At 47.6% G+C, this 20,708-nt stretch overlaps 2 protein-coding genes across 2 annotated transcripts; both read right to left on the bottom strand.

Annotated features, from left to right (window-relative positions):
- Positions 1 to 2,633: 2,633 nt before the first annotated feature.
- On the bottom strand, positions 2,634 to 3,668 carry LOC133909581 (NAC domain-containing protein 48-like). Its single transcript, XM_062352071.1, has one exon. It carries the CDS (start codon positions 3,537 to 3,539, stop codon positions 2,871 to 2,873), a length of 669 nt encoding a protein of 222 aa, XP_062208055.1. The 5' UTR covers positions 3,540 to 3,668; the 3' UTR covers positions 2,634 to 2,870.
- A 7,261-nt stretch (positions 3,669 to 10,929) lies between these two features.
- Positions 10,930 to 12,485, bottom strand: LOC133910239 (protein JINGUBANG-like). Its single transcript, XM_062352758.1, has one exon. It carries the CDS (start codon positions 12,326 to 12,328, stop codon positions 11,078 to 11,080), a length of 1,251 nt encoding a protein of 416 aa, XP_062208742.1. The 5' UTR covers positions 12,329 to 12,485; the 3' UTR covers positions 10,930 to 11,077.
- Between the last annotated feature and the right edge of the window lie 8,223 nt (positions 12,486 to 20,708).

Here is a 20,708-nt window from a genome sequence, read left to right as displayed (position 1 = left end):
GTTGTCCCTGCGCAGGACATGCTTAACCTCAAAACCGATAAAGCGTCGCTTCATCCTTCTCACTTCAGCGAGGTACATGATCATTATTGGGTCATAACACTGAAACTCCTTACGTACTTGGTTTACGACTAGTAACAAGTCCCCTTTCGCTAGCATACGTTTTATACCAAGTGTGGAGCCTGCTCTCATTTCGGACCAGAGCCCCTTATATTCTGCAATATTGTTAGTGACAGGAAAACATAATTGAACTATGTATCTGAGGGTGTCACCGGTCGGGGAGGTCAGGACCACTCCAGTCCCCACTTCATTCAGTGTGAACGACCTGTCAAAATGAATGGTCTAGTGCTATTCCACCTTTGGTCGTTGTACCTGCTCTGGCTCAAAGGACGACCACTCGGCCACAAAATCGAGCAGCACCTAGGACTTAGTAGCCGTTCGGGGGACGAACTGAATATCGAACTCCTCGAGCTCCACTACCCACTTCGTTGTTCTCTCTGCTAAATCCCAGTTGTGAATGATTTCTCTAATCGGAGGCAAGGAGACTACCTTAATTTTATAGGCTTGGAAGTAGTACCTAAGCTTACGAGAGGTTATCAGCATGGCGTACAACAACTTCTGGGCATGTGGGTATCGAGCTTTTGCGTCATGCAGGATTTCGCTGACGTAATAGACTGATCGCTGAAGACCTACCCGCTCGACGACTAGAACCGTGCTCGTGACCTTCGGGGTAGCTACAACATAGAGTAGGGGCTCCTCGTTTGGTTGAGGAGCGATTAGTATAGGAGAGGAAGAGATGTACCTTTTGAGATCTTAAAAATCCGCTGTCGCTTCTGGTGTCCATAGGAAGTTGACGCTTTTATTTAGGAGCTTGAAGAGTGGCAGCCCCTTTTCCCCATGCGCGAGGGTCATGGTCTCGTAGTCGAGCCGTTTGACGCGGAGCGGCGGTACATCGCGAGGGGAGCCTCCACCGCTCGTGTTTTGCGCACGATGCAAGTTTGCAGCATGGCATGAAGGCTTTGAAGACGATGCAACCAAGGGCTCAACCCTAGGCGGGAGCTCCTTTGGGTGACCTTGCAGTTGCTGGGGCAGTATAAGACCACCTTCATGACTGGCGTCAGGCTGATTTCCCACTTGGCCAACGCCCTGGGGCTTACCTACGATTCCCAAGACATGAGTATTTTTGTTGCCCCCGTTGCAAGGTTCGTCATGTAGACTTCACATTCGGTCTCTGAATCCTTAGAATCCGTCATGGTGTCCCATTCTTGGAGCACACTGGGCTCATCTAGGTCGTACCTCGCGATGGCTGGGGTTCTTGAAACGGGACCCCGCGGCCGTTGCAGATCCTGAAATGGGTAGCACAACCATGGTTCTGAAGTTTGAAGAAACGAGAAAAAACGTGTCCTTACTTGGCGCACCAACTGTCGAGGGATAATCCGTGATAATGAATCTAGGGTATACCTATCGATGGGTGCATTGATCAACATTTCTTGAGGTTGGATCGAGGAACACAAGGTTGGATCGAGGAACACAAGAACACAAGGATTTATCCAGATTTAGGCCTCTCGTGGGATAATAGCTCTACATTATGTGTATTTTCTAATGGATTGGATGAACTTGTTCCGTGTGTCCTTATAAAGCGAGTCCTCCCCTTTATATAACAGTGAGAAATGAGTACATACTAATGGACAATGCTAAACTCTATGGCAGACATACACCTGACGAAGTCAACTACTCCTAGCTTATCATGACGGGGGTAGGCACGCCCATCCTGCTTTGATCGTCCTGCGAGCCTTGTCCCATCCACCAGATGCCGTCACGCGCACCTACGAGGCCATCCTGTATCATTAAATGTTACAGGATGGGTCACTGCACAGCACGCCTGCCCACGATCTCGCTCGTCGAAGGGAGTGCATGTAGAAAGAAAGCACTCGAGTGGTTGTCATTAAATGTGATTTGACTGGTTATGTGAGTAACTACCCTACGACCTACAGGGTTTTGCCCTCAACAAGAGGGCTGGTCGACAGAGTCATGTCCTGGTCGCAAGATGAGGATGTGATCTTAAGGGTATTCGCCTGCTAGTTGACACATGATAGCATGGGGCCCACCCGGTTGGGCACCCTCTTACCTATTACACAGACAGGCGTGCTGTCCGAACTCTGAAACCCCAACTGCGTGGTGTCGAAACAAGCAATGGAGTGCACTCACTTACAACTTCTGCACCAACTAAATTACAATGCCCAGCTGAAACATGTCACTTTATTTTGCATTACCCAATACACAGGTATTGCATTGCACTCACTCATGGGGTGATTGGTTGCCCTGTGCGGGATTTTTCTCGTATGTACCATATATATATAGGCTGAGAAGAAACAAGTTGATCGAATCATATTTGTTGCAAAGAAAAGAATTTGGTTAATTGTATCTGTCTGAATAGACCGAACTGAATTTATATTTGTTTAACTGAATCTAAAATTGTATAAACGGATACGAGAGTTAAAATTATAATTGATTGCTTGTATAAAGATAATTTTATAACACCAATAAATAAACCTGTTTGTATAAGAGAACGCAGACTGTGCATCCGTTGTGGCAAATTACGAACGTATATGTGCATCCAAAACTAAATTAGAATCATATATATATATATATAACCAAACACGTTTTTAAAATTATTTGTGGAGTCAGATGCATCCACAGGGCAACCGATCACTGAATCACAGTACATACACATGTGCCTTTATTTTGCAGTACTAAACACCGACACACGCAGGTTGACAGACCGGCGAAGAAAACATGGTAAAAAAATGCCTTGTTCAACCATGCACAGTTGAGGTCATCGAAGCCAAAGGCCATCACTTCACCTCGTGCTCTCACGTGCGCCGCGGCCGTGACTTCGCCTTCACTCCCGAATCCGGATCGAGTTCGTCCTCGCCGCCTAGCCAACATCCCGCGGCGAGCAGGCGCCTCCGCACTTTGTCCCTCAGGGATGGGGAAGCCGCCTGCGCGACGGTCCTCTTGCTCTTCCTGACGCGGCAGAGCACCCAGTACTCGTCCTCCTCGCCTTCGTCGTCCCGGCGGTAGCACCGGGGGTCCGTTATCTCGTACTCCTCCATGATCCACCCGGTGCTCCGCTGCTGGCCGAGCTCCCCGCGTACGTAGAAGCAGAAGTTGACCCTGCACCACCGCACCACGACGCCCAAGTCGGAGACGGACTGGCCGCACCTGGTCGCGCTGTGCATCCAGGCGCCGCCGCCGACGGACCGCCGCACGAAGGGCTTCTTCCGCCCGCGCGCCGCGAAGAAGTGGCCCTGGTCGCGCAGGCCGTAGCGCGCCAGGAGCTCCCACGGCGCCGCGCCGCAGGGGTCCGCCTCCACCACGGCACCCGCCACGCGCGGCGGGAACCCGCGCAGCTGGGGCCGGAGGAAGTGGAGCACCAGCTCGTCCTCCGTCGGATCGAACTCCTCTCCGGCGAGGTCAGCCGCGTGGTCGTCGTCTTCTTCGTCTTCTTCCTCGGCGCCCAGATGCGGCTCATCCTCCATTCCAATCGGTCGCTGAGGAGTCAACACGAGACGAGGCGTGGAGAAAGAGGCAGGCAGATTTGGAATAGAGAGGCGGAGTGGACGGACACTATCACTCGAAACTAGAGGAGACAGCGCCGCTATTTAATTTATCGGCTCGTGCTTCTTTTTTTAAGAGTAGAGGGGACGTACACTAGTATCACACTACTTACTCACACCACGTATATCCATACGAGCGAATCTATACATATTTTAGGATGGGATTGAATGCGCATATACATATACATCATGTCTAGTTCGAGACCTATCCCAAAAGCAATTAGGGAATAAATTCCCTCCGTCGCACACGAGCGACTTGCCACTGAGCTAAGACCAAGCACAAGGGAGTCTTTTCACGGGTAGATTTCCATTGTGAAGGGATTCCCATTCCCTTCAGCGTTCCCAACGGTTTCACTTCACGGTTCCCTTCACGACGGGATTCTCAGGGTCATTCCCTTCAGAACGGGATTCTCTCTCCGTTCCCTTCGCGATTCCCCTCGAAGGGAAGCTGTTGGAGATGAGAGGAAATAAAAGGAATGAGAACAAGAAAGGGAATCGGAAAGGAAACGAAATGAAGGGAATATGATTGGGGATAATCTAATGCTCGGTCTCTATTGGCTCGTACTTCTGTGGTGTCCTCACCCTCCAAGGAGTCGATTGAGCCCAACGCATCGACCGGTCTTCGGCCCGCACAAATAACCCAGTCTGGATTCCTTTCGGGCAGGAAAGGAAAGGAAAGGAATCGAGCCGACGAAACTGGCAACGCTCTTCTAATCAGCCATCACTCTCAAGAATATTCCTCCATTAAACTATACAAACTATCAAAAAAAACTATATTTTTCTCCTAAATCACAAAATCACACTTATTTTACATCAATTTATTACGAAACTACATTTTTTTAATAGCAAAAAAATCCAAAAATAGATAATATATGCCACCGTATTTACTAAAATAGATAGCATATTGACATATTTGCAAATTTAGCATATGGCCGGCCTTTGTCGCCCATGCCGCTCGTGCGTCTTCTCACCACATCTTGTCACCGCTTCACGCGTTGTGCTGCTTTTGTCAAGTTTTGCAGCCCACGCAATGCTGTCCCGACGACTTTTAGCCAACGCGCTGCTATCCCCGCGCTGCCGTGTTTTGCTCTAAAATGAGAGCGGACTGTTAAGGAGTAGCAGTGCGAGAAGATAGGAGACGAGCGGCAACGCGGGCAGAGGAGAAGCGACGTGAGGTGAGGAAGAACAGTAACGTAAGGAGAGAAGAAGCATCATGAGGTGAGGAGTAGCAGCAGCGTGAGTAGAGTAGAATCAGCTTGAGGTAAGTAGGAGCAGCAACGTGAGTTACAGTAAATACTTAGATTATGTATTTACTTAATACTAGCAGTAATAATAGCAATTAGAGTAAGTAGATTGTTTAATCGGTTCAGTTACATTTGTTTAATTATATTAATTTGATGAATTAGAGTACTTATTTATTTGATTAATTTAATTATATGAATTTGATTAGTCAGTGTATTTAGATTATTTACTTAATTTAATAACATGAATTTCATTTGTCAATGTAATTAGATTATTTTCTTAGTATAATTATACGAATATCATTAGCCAGTATAATTACAATATTTACGTAATTTAATTGGAATTATTATAGTTATATGATTAATTGGTTTATTTGATTAATTTGGTTAATTCAATTAATTTAATTAATTAGCTTAATCACTTAGGTTTAGTGAAACCGTGGAAGATAGTGTGTCACATCAGAAAAGATGCATGATGGTGGCCCCATATGCCTATAGGCGCCTCCCCTCTTGGTGGCACTTTGTGCAAGTGGTGGTGGCATAGGGTGATGGGCTAGTGCATGCATGCTCTGCATAGGTGTAAGTTGGATGTCGGTGCAATGAGAGAAAAGAGAGAAAAATAAAGGAAAAGTAAAAAGAAAATAAATTTTAGAAAGATTAAAAAAACTTGAGTCGGACAGAAAGATTCAATTAAATTCATAATGCACCAAAAAATTGTCAAATTGAATTTTTACAAAGTAAATTCTAGCGAAAAAACATTAATACTTATTAAATATTTAATCATAATAGTTGTATATTAGTACTTAGGTAATGTTTAATTAATATTTTATGTCAATCTTAAATATTAATTATTTCATTTGAATTCAATATATGATGATTTAATTAGTATTATTAATTACTTAAATATTTAGCATTGTTAAGTATTGTGCTACTTAATTTGAATTGTTAATTTACTTATATGTAAATAATTAGTTGCGTATCGTATATATATCTAAGTAGTTATTTTATTACATGTACATTTGTGCTATATACGGTATGACTATCCAAATTTCTTATGGAGAGCATCACACTGTTTTACACGGGAGGCTCGTAATAATTCAAAACTGTCAGCACATAGAGAGTTCGGTTGAGCTACCTATTCACATAGATGGTCTGAAATCACATGTTATGAGTATTTTGTGTGTGAACTAGTAGCCACATATTGTTGTCCTAAGGGTGTGCGGCTACGACTTGTTCGTTGTCCATACGTTGTTCGAGATAAGAAGTTTGTACTCATGCAAGGTATTAGAAGAGAACTTTGATATAGGGGTGTACGTAAATATAGTGTCACGACTGGTGAAAGGTGATGCAATGACTAGCGTGCAAGAATCAAGCTAGCAGGTGATGGATGAAGAGGAGGGACGGCAACGAGGATGGCAGTTCCTGTATAGAGGGAGCTGGAGTGGACCCTTCTGAGGTAGATGCAGGTCTAGATACACATTCGGTGGGGTCCCTGTCATGAGTTAATCCCATACAATGATTTTATGGTGTACCGAATGATAGGCGCGTGATCAACATCTTGGACAGGTATGTATCTGTTAGAACTCAAGAACACCATGGATTATCCAGGTTCAAGCATCTCGAAGGATAACAACCCTAAGTCCTATGTATTTTGTTATGAGTGTTCGTGAACTGGTTACAGATGAGTTCCAGACGAGATACACCGCTCTGCCCGGTACCTCTCTTCTATACTCTCCTTTACAAGCCAGGTCATCCTCTCGTTATATACTAGATTAGAGAGAAGGAGAACTTACAAATAGGCTCAAAACCGGTAGCCCTATGCCTAGTTAAACCTTCCACCCATAGGTTGTGGTGGAGAATTCAAAACCGCTTGGGGGCTTTTAGGGAATGGTCCCATGATAACAAGTCCCCAGACAGTGAAAGAACAAGAGAGTGGTACGGTTTGATGTGCTTAGGCTTTTAGTTTGGTATATTGGCCATGGTTTTGACATGACCCGTATCATTTCACTGGCTTGCAAATATTCTGGAGGGCCATGGGCCAATAATCCTTACCGGAAAACTTTCCCGACCAAAGTGCGGTATAAAGCACAACTACCACATATGCCTCCGAGGATGTCATGGAATATTGTGCTCCCCCCTTCGTAAGTGATGTATTTCAACAAAAAGTCATTGCTCCTTTGGCAGTAGAGACGTCCCCTTACCCAAGAGTATTTGTGGTCCTACCACGTGACTATTTTTGCTGACCCATCATCATCAGGGATTGTCTGATTCTGAAGGTAGTCTAAGATCTGATCCATCTAGGTCGTACCCAAATCAAGCAGGGCGACCACATGATGGTCACCCGAGGTCGACGACATTGAAGGAGGCGTTGCCTTCAAAGGTGTGTCCTCTGGTGCTCCATTTCTGAGCGGAGCATCCCTTCCACGTTGGCCCAAGATTGTGGTGGGTGGTCATGTTGATCTTTTTTTAAAGACTTTGACCAGGAGAGGTGCATAAGAAGAGGCTAGACAGACAAGCTCATCGGCCGGGAAGTTGTACTTATGAGGGACGTGCTAGACTTCAAAACCAAAGAAGCATCGCTCTAGCTTTCTCACTTTGGAGAGGTATGCCGTCATCGTCTGGTCCGAGCACAGGAATCCCTCTCCACCCGGTTTACAGCCAGTAGTGAGTCCCTCATCGCTAGTGGGCGTTTTACCCCTCGTGTGGATGCTGCTCGTATTCTAGATAAGAGGGCCTTATACTCCGCAATATTGTTTGGTGGCCTGAAAATTTAATTGAAATGTATACCTGAAGGGGTCGCTTGCTGCGGAGTCGAGATCGCTCCAGCCCCCAGTCCATTCAACGTGCACAGCCTACCGACATATGTGGTCATGCGCCTGTTCATCTCTAGTTGCATAAAACCCTCACTGCTCGACGACCAGTACCGTTCCCGTGACCTGTGGGCAGTGGCGGACCCAGGATTTAGCGATTGGGTATTCAGTATTAAAAAAAATGTTCAATCCAAAATACGAGAAGTCCATAGTAGCGTAAATTTTAAAGTATAAATTGTTCATAGTAGAGAAGTTTTAACTAACTAAAAGAAATTACAAAGCATTTAAACAAAATTACAATTTAACTTTATGTTCCTTTATGGCTTGGAAGCGTTTAATGATGTCACTATCCTTAACTTGCACAAAAAATTTACGCTCAACTGCTGATTGCCGAACTGGGCAGTCACAACATAAAGATCATAAATACCTGATATTTGTTGCTATGTGGGCTCTTTTCAGTTAGGGAAAAATGCAAACCCCCCCTAAAGTCACTTCGATTTTAACTTTCCCCTCCAAAAATTATTTTGTTGCAAAAAAAAAAACCCCCCCAAAAGTTTGATTTTGTTGCAAAAACACGTCCAAAAATTTAAAAAATTTAAAAAAATCACAAAAAATTCTAAAAAAAACTAGAGACAATTATAAGACCTTTTGTGAAATTTGTTTTCAAAAATAATATCCTTTACATCATATTACATGGAGAGTAAGTTTGAAAAAAAAGAAAAACGTGCAACTCATTTATTAATTCGAGTTAAATGCATAGTTAATTATTTACTAATCCAAAAATTATGAAACAAAATTTTTTAGTCTTCTTACATGATCCTCTATCGTGTAAAAATACATGAAATCTTAAAATAGTTATTGTAACGTGCAGGATTGAGTAAATATGTTGCAGATAGATTAATTCATAACTAATCCATAACACCCCCAAAATTAGTGAAATCACTTTTATTAGTTTACTAAAACAATTAGTTTACAATTTGCTGAGTGATCTGATGAATTGAAGCAGCAAAGATATATATACGTAGTATATGTGCTATATACTTAATTTTTTTGCAAAAAAGTTGGGTATTCAATTGAATACCCATGCATCATGGTGGGTCCGCCCATGCCTGTGGGGGTAGCTGCAAGTAGGGCAACAACTCCTCATCTGGTCGAGGAGTGGTCAATATAGGAGGAGAAAAAGGGTCACCTGTTGAGATCCTAGAAGGCTACCTCCGTTCCTGGTATCCGCCGAAAGTGGTCGTTCTTTCTATTAGAAACTTGAAGAGTGGAAGACCCTTTTTCCTATCCTCGAGATAACCCTGCCTAAAAGACCACACTCCTGACTAGTTTCAGAGTACCCTTTTACCTATTTGAGGATTTTGCTTGGATGATGGCTCTGGATCACGCTGTAGAGGTCACATTGGCGTAGGGAGTCATGCAGGTTAGAGGGTTAGCTTCCCGACATGGCGGGGGTCTCTAAGCGCTCCCTGTTACCGATGGAGGATGAGATCTTTCCTGTCATGGGGCCTACCACGGTTCTTGGCCGATCGTGACCATCACCAATCTTACCGACGGACACGGTATTTGCTGCCGTAGTTTGGCGTCGGGCGGTCTCAACCAAGAGGGCGAGGTCACGCAACCATGGCGCTAACGGCAAACCCTCTGGTACTGCTACCAGTGGGCGACTAGAAAATATTCACATGGTCCGCAGATTCTGTATAGGCGTCATGACCTCATAGTCAAGCTGCCGAACGTAGAGTGGCGTCATGTCGCGACGGGGGGAGCCCCCGACATTCGTGTAGCGTAATGGCCTTAGCGATGACTCCGCCAATGACTGCGTCCTCTACGTCATTTCCTCCAGGCAACACTGTGGTGGTTGGGGTTGTGTTAGAGCATCCCCATGTCCGACGCTAGTCTTGTTTCCCTCTGGGAACGTGGCCTGTGGATCATCGCTGGCACCCGAAACACAGGAGCCTCCACTGCCCCCCTCCCTCGTTGCATGAATTGTCATGCAAACTTCCCGTTGAGCCTCGGAGACTTCGGACTTCGGTTTGGTGTCCCATGCCTAGAGCAGACCGGGCTCATATGGGTCGTACCCCATGACGAACATCTCGTAGTGATCGGGGTCCTCGGAATGGGACTCAACGTTTGTCGTGGATCTGGTCATGAGTAACCCAATCTAGTCTCCAACACTACTGAAATACAGAAACGTGCCCCCTTCCTGGCGCGGCAACTGTCGATGGTTTAATCCCTGACAATGATTCTGAGATGTACTGATCGATGGGTGTGTGAACAACACTTGCGGTGTGCGTGTGTCTACGATGAACTCAAGAACACAGGGATTATCCAGGTTCAAGCCTCTTGAAGGATAACACCCCTACGTCGTGCATATTTTGTTATTAGAGTTTGTAAATTGGTTATCCTTCTATCCCATTTACAAACCAAGTCCCCCTATGTTTATATACTAGAGAGAATGAGAACTTGCAAGTGAACCATTATCTACTGATCCATACCTTAGTTAAACCTCTCACCCCTGGGCTTTTTAAAACGGGCGGCGCACGTGCCACTTTTTTCTTATGAAGCTGTTGAGCCCATCCCATCTGCCGGACACCTCCACGTCTACATCACCCCGGTTAGGCAGTACATCCCATTCCATCACCGATCTCGCACGCGCGCCTGTGAAGCAGTCTGATACTCCTACGAGTCTGTCTCATAATGTTTAATGCTACGGGACAAGGCATGGCACCACCGTGCCAGTCACGACTTATCCGCTGAGGAGGAGTGATTAGAGAAGAAAAATACTTGAGTGGAACGTATTTAATAAGAATAAATTGATTTGATGAGTATCTACCCCGTGACCAGCGAAGGCTGATGGCGGAAATTCCTTATGTGGTAAGGATCCTAGTCGCGAAGATACAGACTAGTCGGGCGATAGGACTTTAGTCTGAGTAAGAATATTCTGTTAACTAGTATTGGTTGGTGTTGGCCTTTATAATACAGGACCCCTATTCTATATACGACATGCTACCTACACTTGGCGTACAATTTTGATAGTTGTCAAAATGTATACGAATTTAACCAATATATGTATGCGATTTTGGTATAAATTTGAAGCATAAATAATTTTCTCTTATAGGAACATAATTTTTATCTCTTCTTATAATTATATATATTTTGTAACTAAATGACACTAATCTTAAAAAAACTAAAGAGACTAATTTATAATCAAATGTTATCGTGACAAAATATTACGTAATCTTAATATGATTTAGTAGAGAACCTCTACAATGTGTTGTTTTTTCTATTGTCTGGTAATAATTCTAGAGCCCCTTAATTTGTACATGTAATAAATAAATGTTGAAAACCCGTACGACTTCAGACTAAGCCATATCAAATAATCCAGGTCGAAATTCGACGCAAACACAGTTCACCTCAAGAACACACAGGCCTTCTCATTCTGATTCTGATCCTTGAAGCACTTGTCTTGCTGCTGCTCATTGCCATCGAAACCATTCGGCACCCACCAAACTCTGATGCTCTTGTCAAGGCTCCCGCTGTATACCATGCAGCCATTGCTCACCCTGCACCAGGACGCCTGCAGGCATTTGACAGGACCCTCGTGGCCTCTGATGGCGCCCACCTTGGCGAGCTCGCCGCTGCTCTGCCGGAGCCACAGGCCGATGGTCTTGTCGGCAGAGCCCGTGCACAGCATGTCGCCGACGACGCACAGGCACAGCACGGCCATGTCGTGCGCCCTGATGTCGCACGCAAGACTCCACCGGGCGGCGCCCCTGCTGCCGAGCCGGTCCCACTCGACTACGTGCCCGTCCGACCCCGCAGCGTACACCCGGCGGTCGCCGCCGACCGCGAGAGCGTTCCACGAGACACCGTCGCGCGCGATGAGGACGCCCTGGAGGAAATGTGAGGCCTTGCCTTTCTCCCACGCTTTGACGCGGCCGTCGGCGGAGGCCGAGTAGATGACGCCGCCATCCGCGGCGACGGCGTTGACGGCGTCGTCGTGGGCGCGTATGGACTCGAGGCACTTGAGGTCGGCGATGCGCCAGACCTTGAGGGTCTTGTCCCAGGAGCCCGAGTAGACGACGCCGTCGTGCACGGCGAGGCAGGAGATGCTGTCAGCGTGCTCGATCCAGAGGCGGCGGTGGTTGCGGCGCGTCTGGACGTAGCTCCCTTGTCGGAAGATCCTGCCCAGGTAGTCCCGGGCGGTGGGCAGCGCGGCGACGAGCTTGAACGCGTTCTCGGACCGCCGCGACACGCGCCAGACGCGGACGCGGCCGTCCTGGTGCGCGGAGAAGACCCTCCCGCCGGCGGCGGCGAGCGCCTTGACGGACCCCTCCCCGTGCCCGAATCGCGCGAAGCGGCGGAGGTCAGGCTGCTGCCACGCGACGATGTCGGCGCCGGTGGACGCGCTGAGCAGGAACTCCCCGCAGAGCGAAAGGGAGGAGACGGAGCCCGGGTGGTCCCGCAGCACGGCCAGCGCCTTGCACGGGCCCCGTGGCATCGTCTGCGACGCGTTCGCCGTGGAGGGCGCCGAGGCGGCGTCTGAGAAGGACGACGACAAGGAGGTGAAAGACGAGGAGGAGAAAGATGAGGAAAGGAAGGAGGGCCGCGGGAGCAGGGGCGTGGACATGGCGGCGCGGTCTTGATCCGGCATTGCCATGGTTAGGCTTGGGGCGGACGCAGAGACGTTGGGAAGGAGAGCGTCGAGATGGCTATAATAGCAAAGGCTGCGAGCTGCGAGCTGCGACGCTGGGTTGGGGACAGAGGCGCGGGCCGTTTTAAGGACGACGAAAAGTTATTCCCCGAGAGAGAGGGGCTGGTGCAGGTCGAGGTGGGGTCGGGGCGGTTCAACGGCTACTAGCTGGGCGCGGAGCTGAAGGCTGGAGCGGTCGTCGACGACGTCGAGGTGAGCTGCTTCGCCACTACGGCTTCCGGTTTTTTTTTTTTCTAATCAGGCAGCACAACGGCACAAGCATTCGTCTGTTTATGTAGGGTTTTTTAACGAATCTGTTTATGCAGTGATTAGGTTAGATTTAGAGCGTTTCTTCCTGCAACGGCACCAATCTTGGGCTGAATCAGTGGCAAGTAATCCATCGTGTTGCCCGATGCTCGAGGTCAGGGGGTGTGAGTTTGGGGCCTGCGATCGCCGATTGCTTAAGGTTCTGACATAGTTTATCCGCTGCACTATCAATCTGCCATGATGGAAAACATGCCAGCAATCAGGGCCGTACAATCATGACAGACAATTAAGAAGGGGATTAGAGGTCACATGCCTCCGCTATGAAAGACACTTTGCGTTTCTTTTGCCCTCGTTCGGACATTTGGCCTGCTAATTTGCCTTTTTTTCTCGCTGCTGCATCATGGAGCACTTGGAAGTTGGAGCAAGCAATGCTTGCTTTCGTAGGCACCAACTTTGCACTGAAAGGCACACAGTCCCAGAACGAGAGGACCTGTTGGTGCTGTTTCTCTGCAAGACAAATGTCGCTGACTGACTGACAAAACATTTCGCAAACGATATCTTTACGACATTCTGCATCTTTCTAGTTAGATTGGATCTTCCTCCTCTCTGTAATTCACTAAGCACAAGACTCAGACTTAGGAACTGCATGCAAGCCATCGTTTCTTTCTTTTTTTGCATGAACTGAGACTTCACACAACTGCCATGCATATTCTTTCCGGTTTGAGTTCCCTTCAAGAATGATAGTGCTGTACACTTGTCTACTGAACTGCAGCTATTGATGTACCAACCATGCTACTGTTACAGTACTATTTATCCACCGACCAAAGCCGGGCGCCATGCACGCGTACGCCACAAAATGCTAGCAGAATACTGAAGAACATGCATTGCAACACTGAATTGTGCCAGGCAAGCGTCAGGTACGTACTACCTTGGTGGCTAGCTTCACTTGAAGAGAACATACATACTTGTAATTTATTTCTGAAAGGTTGCTTCCAATTTCTTGTAGCCTTTACACATTGCTTAACTTGGTTCCGGCAAACGGGTCAAATATTTCACAACTAGGAACTCAAATCACGTGTAAACATAGCTAAAGGTTCGTACATTTGTGTCAGCTCCGCCTACCCGGAGTCGTCAGCAAGCAAGAGCGTGGCTGTGACAGAAGAGGGGGATCAAGCATCTAGCAAGCCCAGAAGTAAACGGGCCCGGCGTCCTAATATGCGAGTACGCGGGCCGGAATGGCTCTGTAACACCTGCTGGCTTGCAGGCCCGAGAGAGAGAGCGTAGAGGGAGCCGTGTCTGGTACGACATCGCGCTTATAGCTGACTGCGTGCTGGCCGAAAGCGGCAAGCTGTAACGAAGAGATGAACTCTCTCTTTCCCTTCCTCCTATCCTCTCTGTTTCTCTCTGGGAACCACAAGGATGCTGAATAGAACTCTCGATCCTGCCTCCTATTCCTCCTCCCTTCCTCTCAATGCTTGATTCCCCTTGGCTGGTTGCTAACACATTGGTATCAGAGCCACCGGTCCTGGCTGCGCGATCTGGATCCTCACGAACACTTCACGAGATTTCAGAAGCGATCCGGCGCCATGGATCCCAATACTAAGCTCATCCTCGAAGAGATGAAGAGCCTCAAGCAAGCGCTGGAGACTCAACTCCACGAGTCTGATCTGAAGCACGAAGATCGCTTCAGGCTCATGGAGGAGACTCTCTCGTCCATGGGTGCTTGGAAACCGCAAGTCGACGCTGCGGTGGGCGATCTGAAGATGGAGGTCGGTGTGCTGCGCAAGCATCTCGATCGGGTGCTGCTCGAGCAAGAAATCCCTTCCCCGGGGCTGCTCGCAACACCGGAGGCGGCTGCGGCACCTTCATCTGCCGAGAACACAGCCGTCGGCCCAGCTGGGCTCCGCGTCGACTCGCATCACCGGGAGCATGGGCATGGGGTGGTCACCACCCTTTCTCATCTCCCGGTCAAGGGTAAGCATGACTCGCCCCACTCCAAGGTTTTTATGGATGATCATTCGCTTGGAGCATTCAGCCATGGTCGCGGCCACATGCATCACCATGTTCCACCACATGATGTCTCTAGCAAACTTCCCAAATTGCATTTCCCTTCCTTTGATGGCACGACACCCAAACTGTGGAAATCACGCAGTGAGGATTATTTTGATTTGTATGGCGTGCCTCAGGAAATTTGGATCAAGGTTGCCACCATGCATTTTTCCGGTGCAGCCGCGCGCTGGCTTCAGTCTGTGGAGCACCGGATTAGGCATCTGACTTGGACCCAATTTTGCATTCTAGTTCATGATAGATTTGGCCGCAATCAGCATGACATCCTTATTCGCCAGCTTTTTCATATTAGACAAACTGGGTCGGTGATGGAGTATGTCGACCAGTTCTCTGAACTAATCGATCAGCTCACCGCATATGACTCAGTGACTGACCCTCGCTACTATACCATGAGGTTCATCGATGGATTGCGCGATGACATTAGATCTGTTGTTCTGATTCAACGTCCCCAAGACCTCGACTCTGCCTTTGTTCTCGCTGCTTTACAGGAAGAAGTGGCCGACTCTCCACGCAAGCGTGACTACCGCAAGCCGGAATTCCCAGCACCAAAGGCGTTACCACGCGGTCCTCATCCATTGCCACCGCCGCCTGCTCATCAGCTTCCCAGACCAGCGCCAAATATTGATGACAGGCGTGGCACTGAAGCAGCTAGAGCTCCATCAGTGGATGACAAAATTGCTTCCCTTCGTGCTTACCGGCGCGCAAGAGGCTTATGTCACAAGTGTGGTGAGCGCTGGAATCGTGAGCACAAATGCGCACCCACCGTGCAGCTACATGTCTTGCAGGAATTGTGGGACTTGCTCCAAGAAGAACCAGTGGACTCTTCTGCAGTTTCACCCGAAGCAATGCCAGAGGAGCAACTCTTTATGGCTCTTTCTGAAGCTGCACAAACCAATCAGGACGCCCCTCGCACTATGAAATTTGCGGGCAGGATTCAGGATGTTCCTCTACTGATATTGGTGGACTCTGGCAGTTCTCACTCATTTTTGAGTTCAACAGTTGCTTCTCACCTTCAGGGAATCTCCACTGTTATGCAACCATTGAAGGTTCAGGTAGCCAATGGGGGTATGCTTCTCTGCACTTCTGAACTAGCACATGCTGATTGGTTCATTCACAATTATTTGTTTCATTCTACACTGAAGATTTTGCCACTTAAGCATTATGATTTAATTCTTGGGATGGATTGGTTGGAAGCCTTCTCTCCTATGAAAGTGCATTGGGCTCAAAAATGGATTTCTCTTCCCTATCAGGGCACTTCAATTGTGCTGCACAGCATTCTACCTGAGATACCTGCTTGTACCATGATTGAATTATTCCAAATCACTGATCAGTGCTCCAATACAGCTGATACTCCATTACCTGCAGTAATTCAGGCCCTACTTCACGAATTTGCAGCTGTATTTGAAGAACCTTCAGAATTACCTCCTAGCAGAAACTGTGACCATCACATCCCTCTTATCTCTGGGGCCGGACCAGTGAATATCAGACAATATAGATATGCTCCAAGGTTGAAGGATGAAATTGAAAAGCACGTTGCTGAAATGCTTCAGTCAGGTATTATACAGCCAAGTTCCAGTGCCTTTTCCTCTCCTGTGCTCTTAGTTAAAAAGAAGGATGGCTCTTGGCGTTTTTGTGTTGACTATCGTCATCTTAATGCTCTTACTGTTAAAACTAAATTCCCCATTCCTGTCATTGACGAATTCATGGATGAATTGGCTGATTCTAGCTGGTTTACCAAATTAGACCTGAGGGCTGGTTACCACCAAATAAGATTAGCTCCAGGGGAAGAATATAAAACAGCATTCCAAACACATTCAGGCCATTTTGAATTTCGAGTAATGGCATTTGGACTGTCTGGAGCCCCTAACACCTTCCAGAGTGCTATGAACACTACATTGAAACCCTTGTTAAGAAAATGTGTTTTGGTGTTCTTTGATGACATATTAATCTATAGCAAAAGTCTCACTGATCATGTGGAGCATTTGAAACTAGTGTTACAGCTTTTAGCTCAGGACCACTGGAAAGTAAAACAATCCAAATGTGTTTTTGCCCAAAGACAGATCTCCTACCTAGGACATGTCATTTCAGAACATGGGGTTGCTACTGATGATTCTAAAATCAGTGCCATAAGAGATTGGCCTACACCAACAAATGTCAAACAATTGAGAAGCTTTCTAGGTCTTGCTGGGTATTACAGGAAATTTGTGAGACATTTCGCAATCATTAGTAAACCTCTCACTGAACTTCTGAAGAAGCACACATTGTTTCTTTGGTCTGATGTTCAAGACACTGCCTTCACTTCACTGAAAAAGGCTTTAATTGAAGCTCCAGTTCTGGCCTTGCCCAATTTCAACAAACAATTTCAGATTGAGACTGATGCTAGTGACAAGGGTGTGGGAGCAGTTTTGTTGCAAGCAGGTCATCCTTTGGCATTTATTAGTAAAGCTCTAGGTCCTAGAACCAGTGGTTTATCTACTTGTGAAAAAGAATACCTTGCAATTCTTGTGGCAGTTGATCAATGGAGACCTTATTTACAGCTTGCTGAGTTTCTTATTTACACTGATCAAAAGAGCCTTGTACATTTATCTGACCAAAGACTCAACACACATTGGCAACACAAGGTTTTTACAAAGCTCATAGGGTTACAATATCAAATTGTTTACAAAAAAGGCAGTGACAACAGAGTGGCCGATGCTTTATCAAGGCATCCTAATCCTTCAGGCCAGTTGTTGGCATTTTCTTCTTGCAGCCCAATTTGGCTTAACTCAGTGAAAGACAGCTATCAGGCTGATCCCAAAACTTTGGACATTATAGCAGCTCTCACTCTGAATTCCCAGGCTATTCCACATTTTGTTCTGCATGATGGATTACTCAGATACAAAAATAGGATCTGGATTGGTCATAATACTCAGTTGCAACAGCAGCTGATTGCTTCCATTCATAATTCTGCTGTGGGTGGGCATTCTGGATTCCCTGCAACCTACAAAAGACTCAAGCATCTCTTTGCTTGGAGAGGTATGAAAGCTCACATTCATGCCTTTGTGCAATCCTGTATTATTTGCCAACAAGCAAAATCTGATCGAGCCAAATACCCTGGTTTATTGGAACCCCTGCCTATTCCTACCAGTGCTTGGCAAATCATTTCTATGGACTTCATAGAGGGACTGCCTAGATCTGGTAATGCAAATTGCATAATGGTGATTGTCGACAAATTTTCCAAATACAGTCACTTTGTCCCATTGCTTCATCCTTTTACAGCATTGTCAGTTGCTCAAGCATTCATGACACACATTTACAAACTCCATGGCCTTCCTGCATCTATTATTTCTGACCGAGATCGTGTCTTTACCAGCAAATTTTGGCAAGAGTTATTTAAATTGGCCGACGTCCAACTCCGGATGAGCTCAGCTTACCATCCCCAATCGGATGGCCAAACCGAACGAGTTAACCAATGCATTGAGACCTTTCTGCGCTGCTTTGTTCACACTTGCCCGAAGCAGTGGCTGAAATGGTTACCTCTGTCAGAGTTCTGGTACAACACATCTTACCACTCATCTCTGAAGCATTCCCCATTTGAGGTCCTGTATGGTCACCCACCTCGCCATTTCGGTTTGGATCACTTCTCGGTCAGTCCTGTCCAAGAATTGGATCAATGGTTGTCTGAAAGGAAACTCATGCAAAGTGTTATTCACCAGCATTTAACCCGAGCCCAACACCGAATGAAACAACAAGCAGATAAGAACAGGTCAGATCGTTCCTTCGAGGTCAATGATAAGGTCTTTCTGAAAATCCAACCTTATGTGCAATCCTCTTTGGCCAATCGATCCTGTCAGAAACTGGCCTTCAAGTATTTTGGGCCTTACAGTATAATTGAGAAGATTGGGAAATCGGCGTATCGCTTGGAGCTCCCACCTCACACTTCTATCCATCCTGTGTTTCACGTATCTCAGCTCAAGAAAGCTATAGGTAACAAACAAGTCATTCCATCTTTCCCTGACACTTCTTCTGAGCTGCAGATTCCAGAAACCATTCTTCAGAGCAGGCTGGCTCGGCGTGGTGACAAATCTGTACCGCAAGTCTTGGTGAAGTGGTCAAGGATGCCTAAAGCCATGGCATCATGGGAGGACACTGAACAGCTTCGGCAAGCCTTTCCCTTTGCTCCTGCTTGGGGACAAGCAGGCACACAAGCCCGGGGGAGTGTCAGCTCCGCCTACCCGGAGTCGTCAGCAAGCAAGAGCGTGGCTGTGACAGAAGAGGGGGATCAAGCATCTAGCAAGCCCAGAAGTAAACGGGCCCGGCGTCCTAATATGCGAGTACGCGGGCCGGAATGGCTCTGTAACACCTGCTGGCTTGCAGGCCCGAGAGAGAGAGCGTAGAGGGAGCCGTGTCTGGTACGACATCGCGCTTATAGCTGACTGCGTGCTGGCCGAAAGCGGCAAGCTGTAACGAAGAGATGAACTCTCTCTTTCCCTTCCTCCTATCCTCTCTGTTTCTCTCTGGGAACCACAAGGATGCTGAATAGAACTCTCGATCCTGCCTCCTATTCCTCCTCCCTTCCTCTCAATGCTTGATTCCCCTTGGCTGGTTGCTAACACATTGGTATCAGAGCCACCGGTCCTGGCTGCGCGATCTGGATCCTCACGAACACTTCACGAGATTTCAGAAGCGATCCGGCGCCATGGATCCCAATACTAAGCTCATCCTCGAAGAGATGAAGAGCCTCAAGCAAGCGCTGGAGACTCAACTCCACGAGTCTGATCTGAAGCACGAAGATCGCTTCAGGCTCATGGAGGAGACTCTCTCGTCCATGGGTGCTTGGAAACCGCAAGTCGACGCTGCGGTGGGCGATCTGAAGATGGAGGTCGGTGTGCTGCGCAAGCATCTCGATCGGGTGCTGCTCGAGCAAGAAATCCCTTCCCCGGGGCTGCTCGCAACACCGGAGGCGGCTGCGGCACCTTCATCTGCCGAGAACACAGCCGTCGGCCCAGCTGGGCTCCGCGTCGACTCGCATCACCGGGAGCATGGGCATGGGGTGGTCACCACCCTTTCTCATCTCCCGGTCAAGGGTAAGCATGACTCGCCCCACTCCAAGGTTTTTATGGATGATCATTCGCTTGGAGCATTCAGCCATGGTCGCGGCCACATGCATCACCATGTTCCACCACATGATGTCTCTAGCAAACTTCCCAAATTGCATTTCCCTTCCTTTGATGGCACGACACCCAAACTGTGGAAATCACGCAGTGAGGATTATTTTGATTTGTATGGCGTGCCTCAGGAAATTTGGATCAAGGTTGCCACCATGCATTTTTCCGGTGCAGCCGCGCGCTGGCTTCAGTCTGTGGAGCACCGGATTAGGCATCTGACTTGGACCCAATTTTGCATTCTAGTTCATGATAGATTTGGCCGCAATCAGCATGACATCCTTATTCGCCAGCTTTTTCATATTAGACAAACTGGGTCGGTGATGGAGTATGTCGACCAGTTCTCTGAACTAATCGATCAGCTCACCGCATATGACTCAGTGACTGACCCTCGCTACTATACCATGAGGTTCATCGATGGATTGCGCGATGACATTAGATCTGTTGTTCTGATTCAACGTCCCCAAGACCTCGACTCTGCCTTTGTTCTCGCTGCTTTACAGGAAGAAGTGGCCGACTCTCCACGCAAGCGTGACTACCGCAAGCCGGAATTCCCAGCACCAAAGGCGTTACCACGCGGTCCTCATCCATTGCCACCGCCGCCTGCTCATCAGCTTCCCAGACCAGCGCCAAATATTGATGACAGGCGTGGCACTGAAGCAGCTAGAGCTCCATCAGTGGATGACAAAATTGCTTCCCTTCGTGCTTACCGGCGCGCAAGAGGCTTATGTCACAAGTGTGGTGAGCGCTGGAATCGTGAGCACAAATGCGCACCCACCGTGCAGCTACATGTCTTGCAGGAATTGTGGGACTTGCTCCAAGAAGAACCAGTGGACTCTTCTGCAGTTTCACCCGAAGCAATGCCAGAG

This window comes from Phragmites australis, chromosome 2, assembly GCF_958298935.1.
Source record: "Phragmites australis chromosome 2, lpPhrAust1.1, whole genome shotgun sequence".
In the NCBI taxonomy this organism is placed as follows: Eukaryota; Viridiplantae; Streptophyta; class Magnoliopsida; order Poales; family Poaceae; genus Phragmites; species Phragmites australis.
Note: the sequence above shows the minus strand (reverse complement) of the source record. Positions and strands in the feature narration are given on the sequence as shown.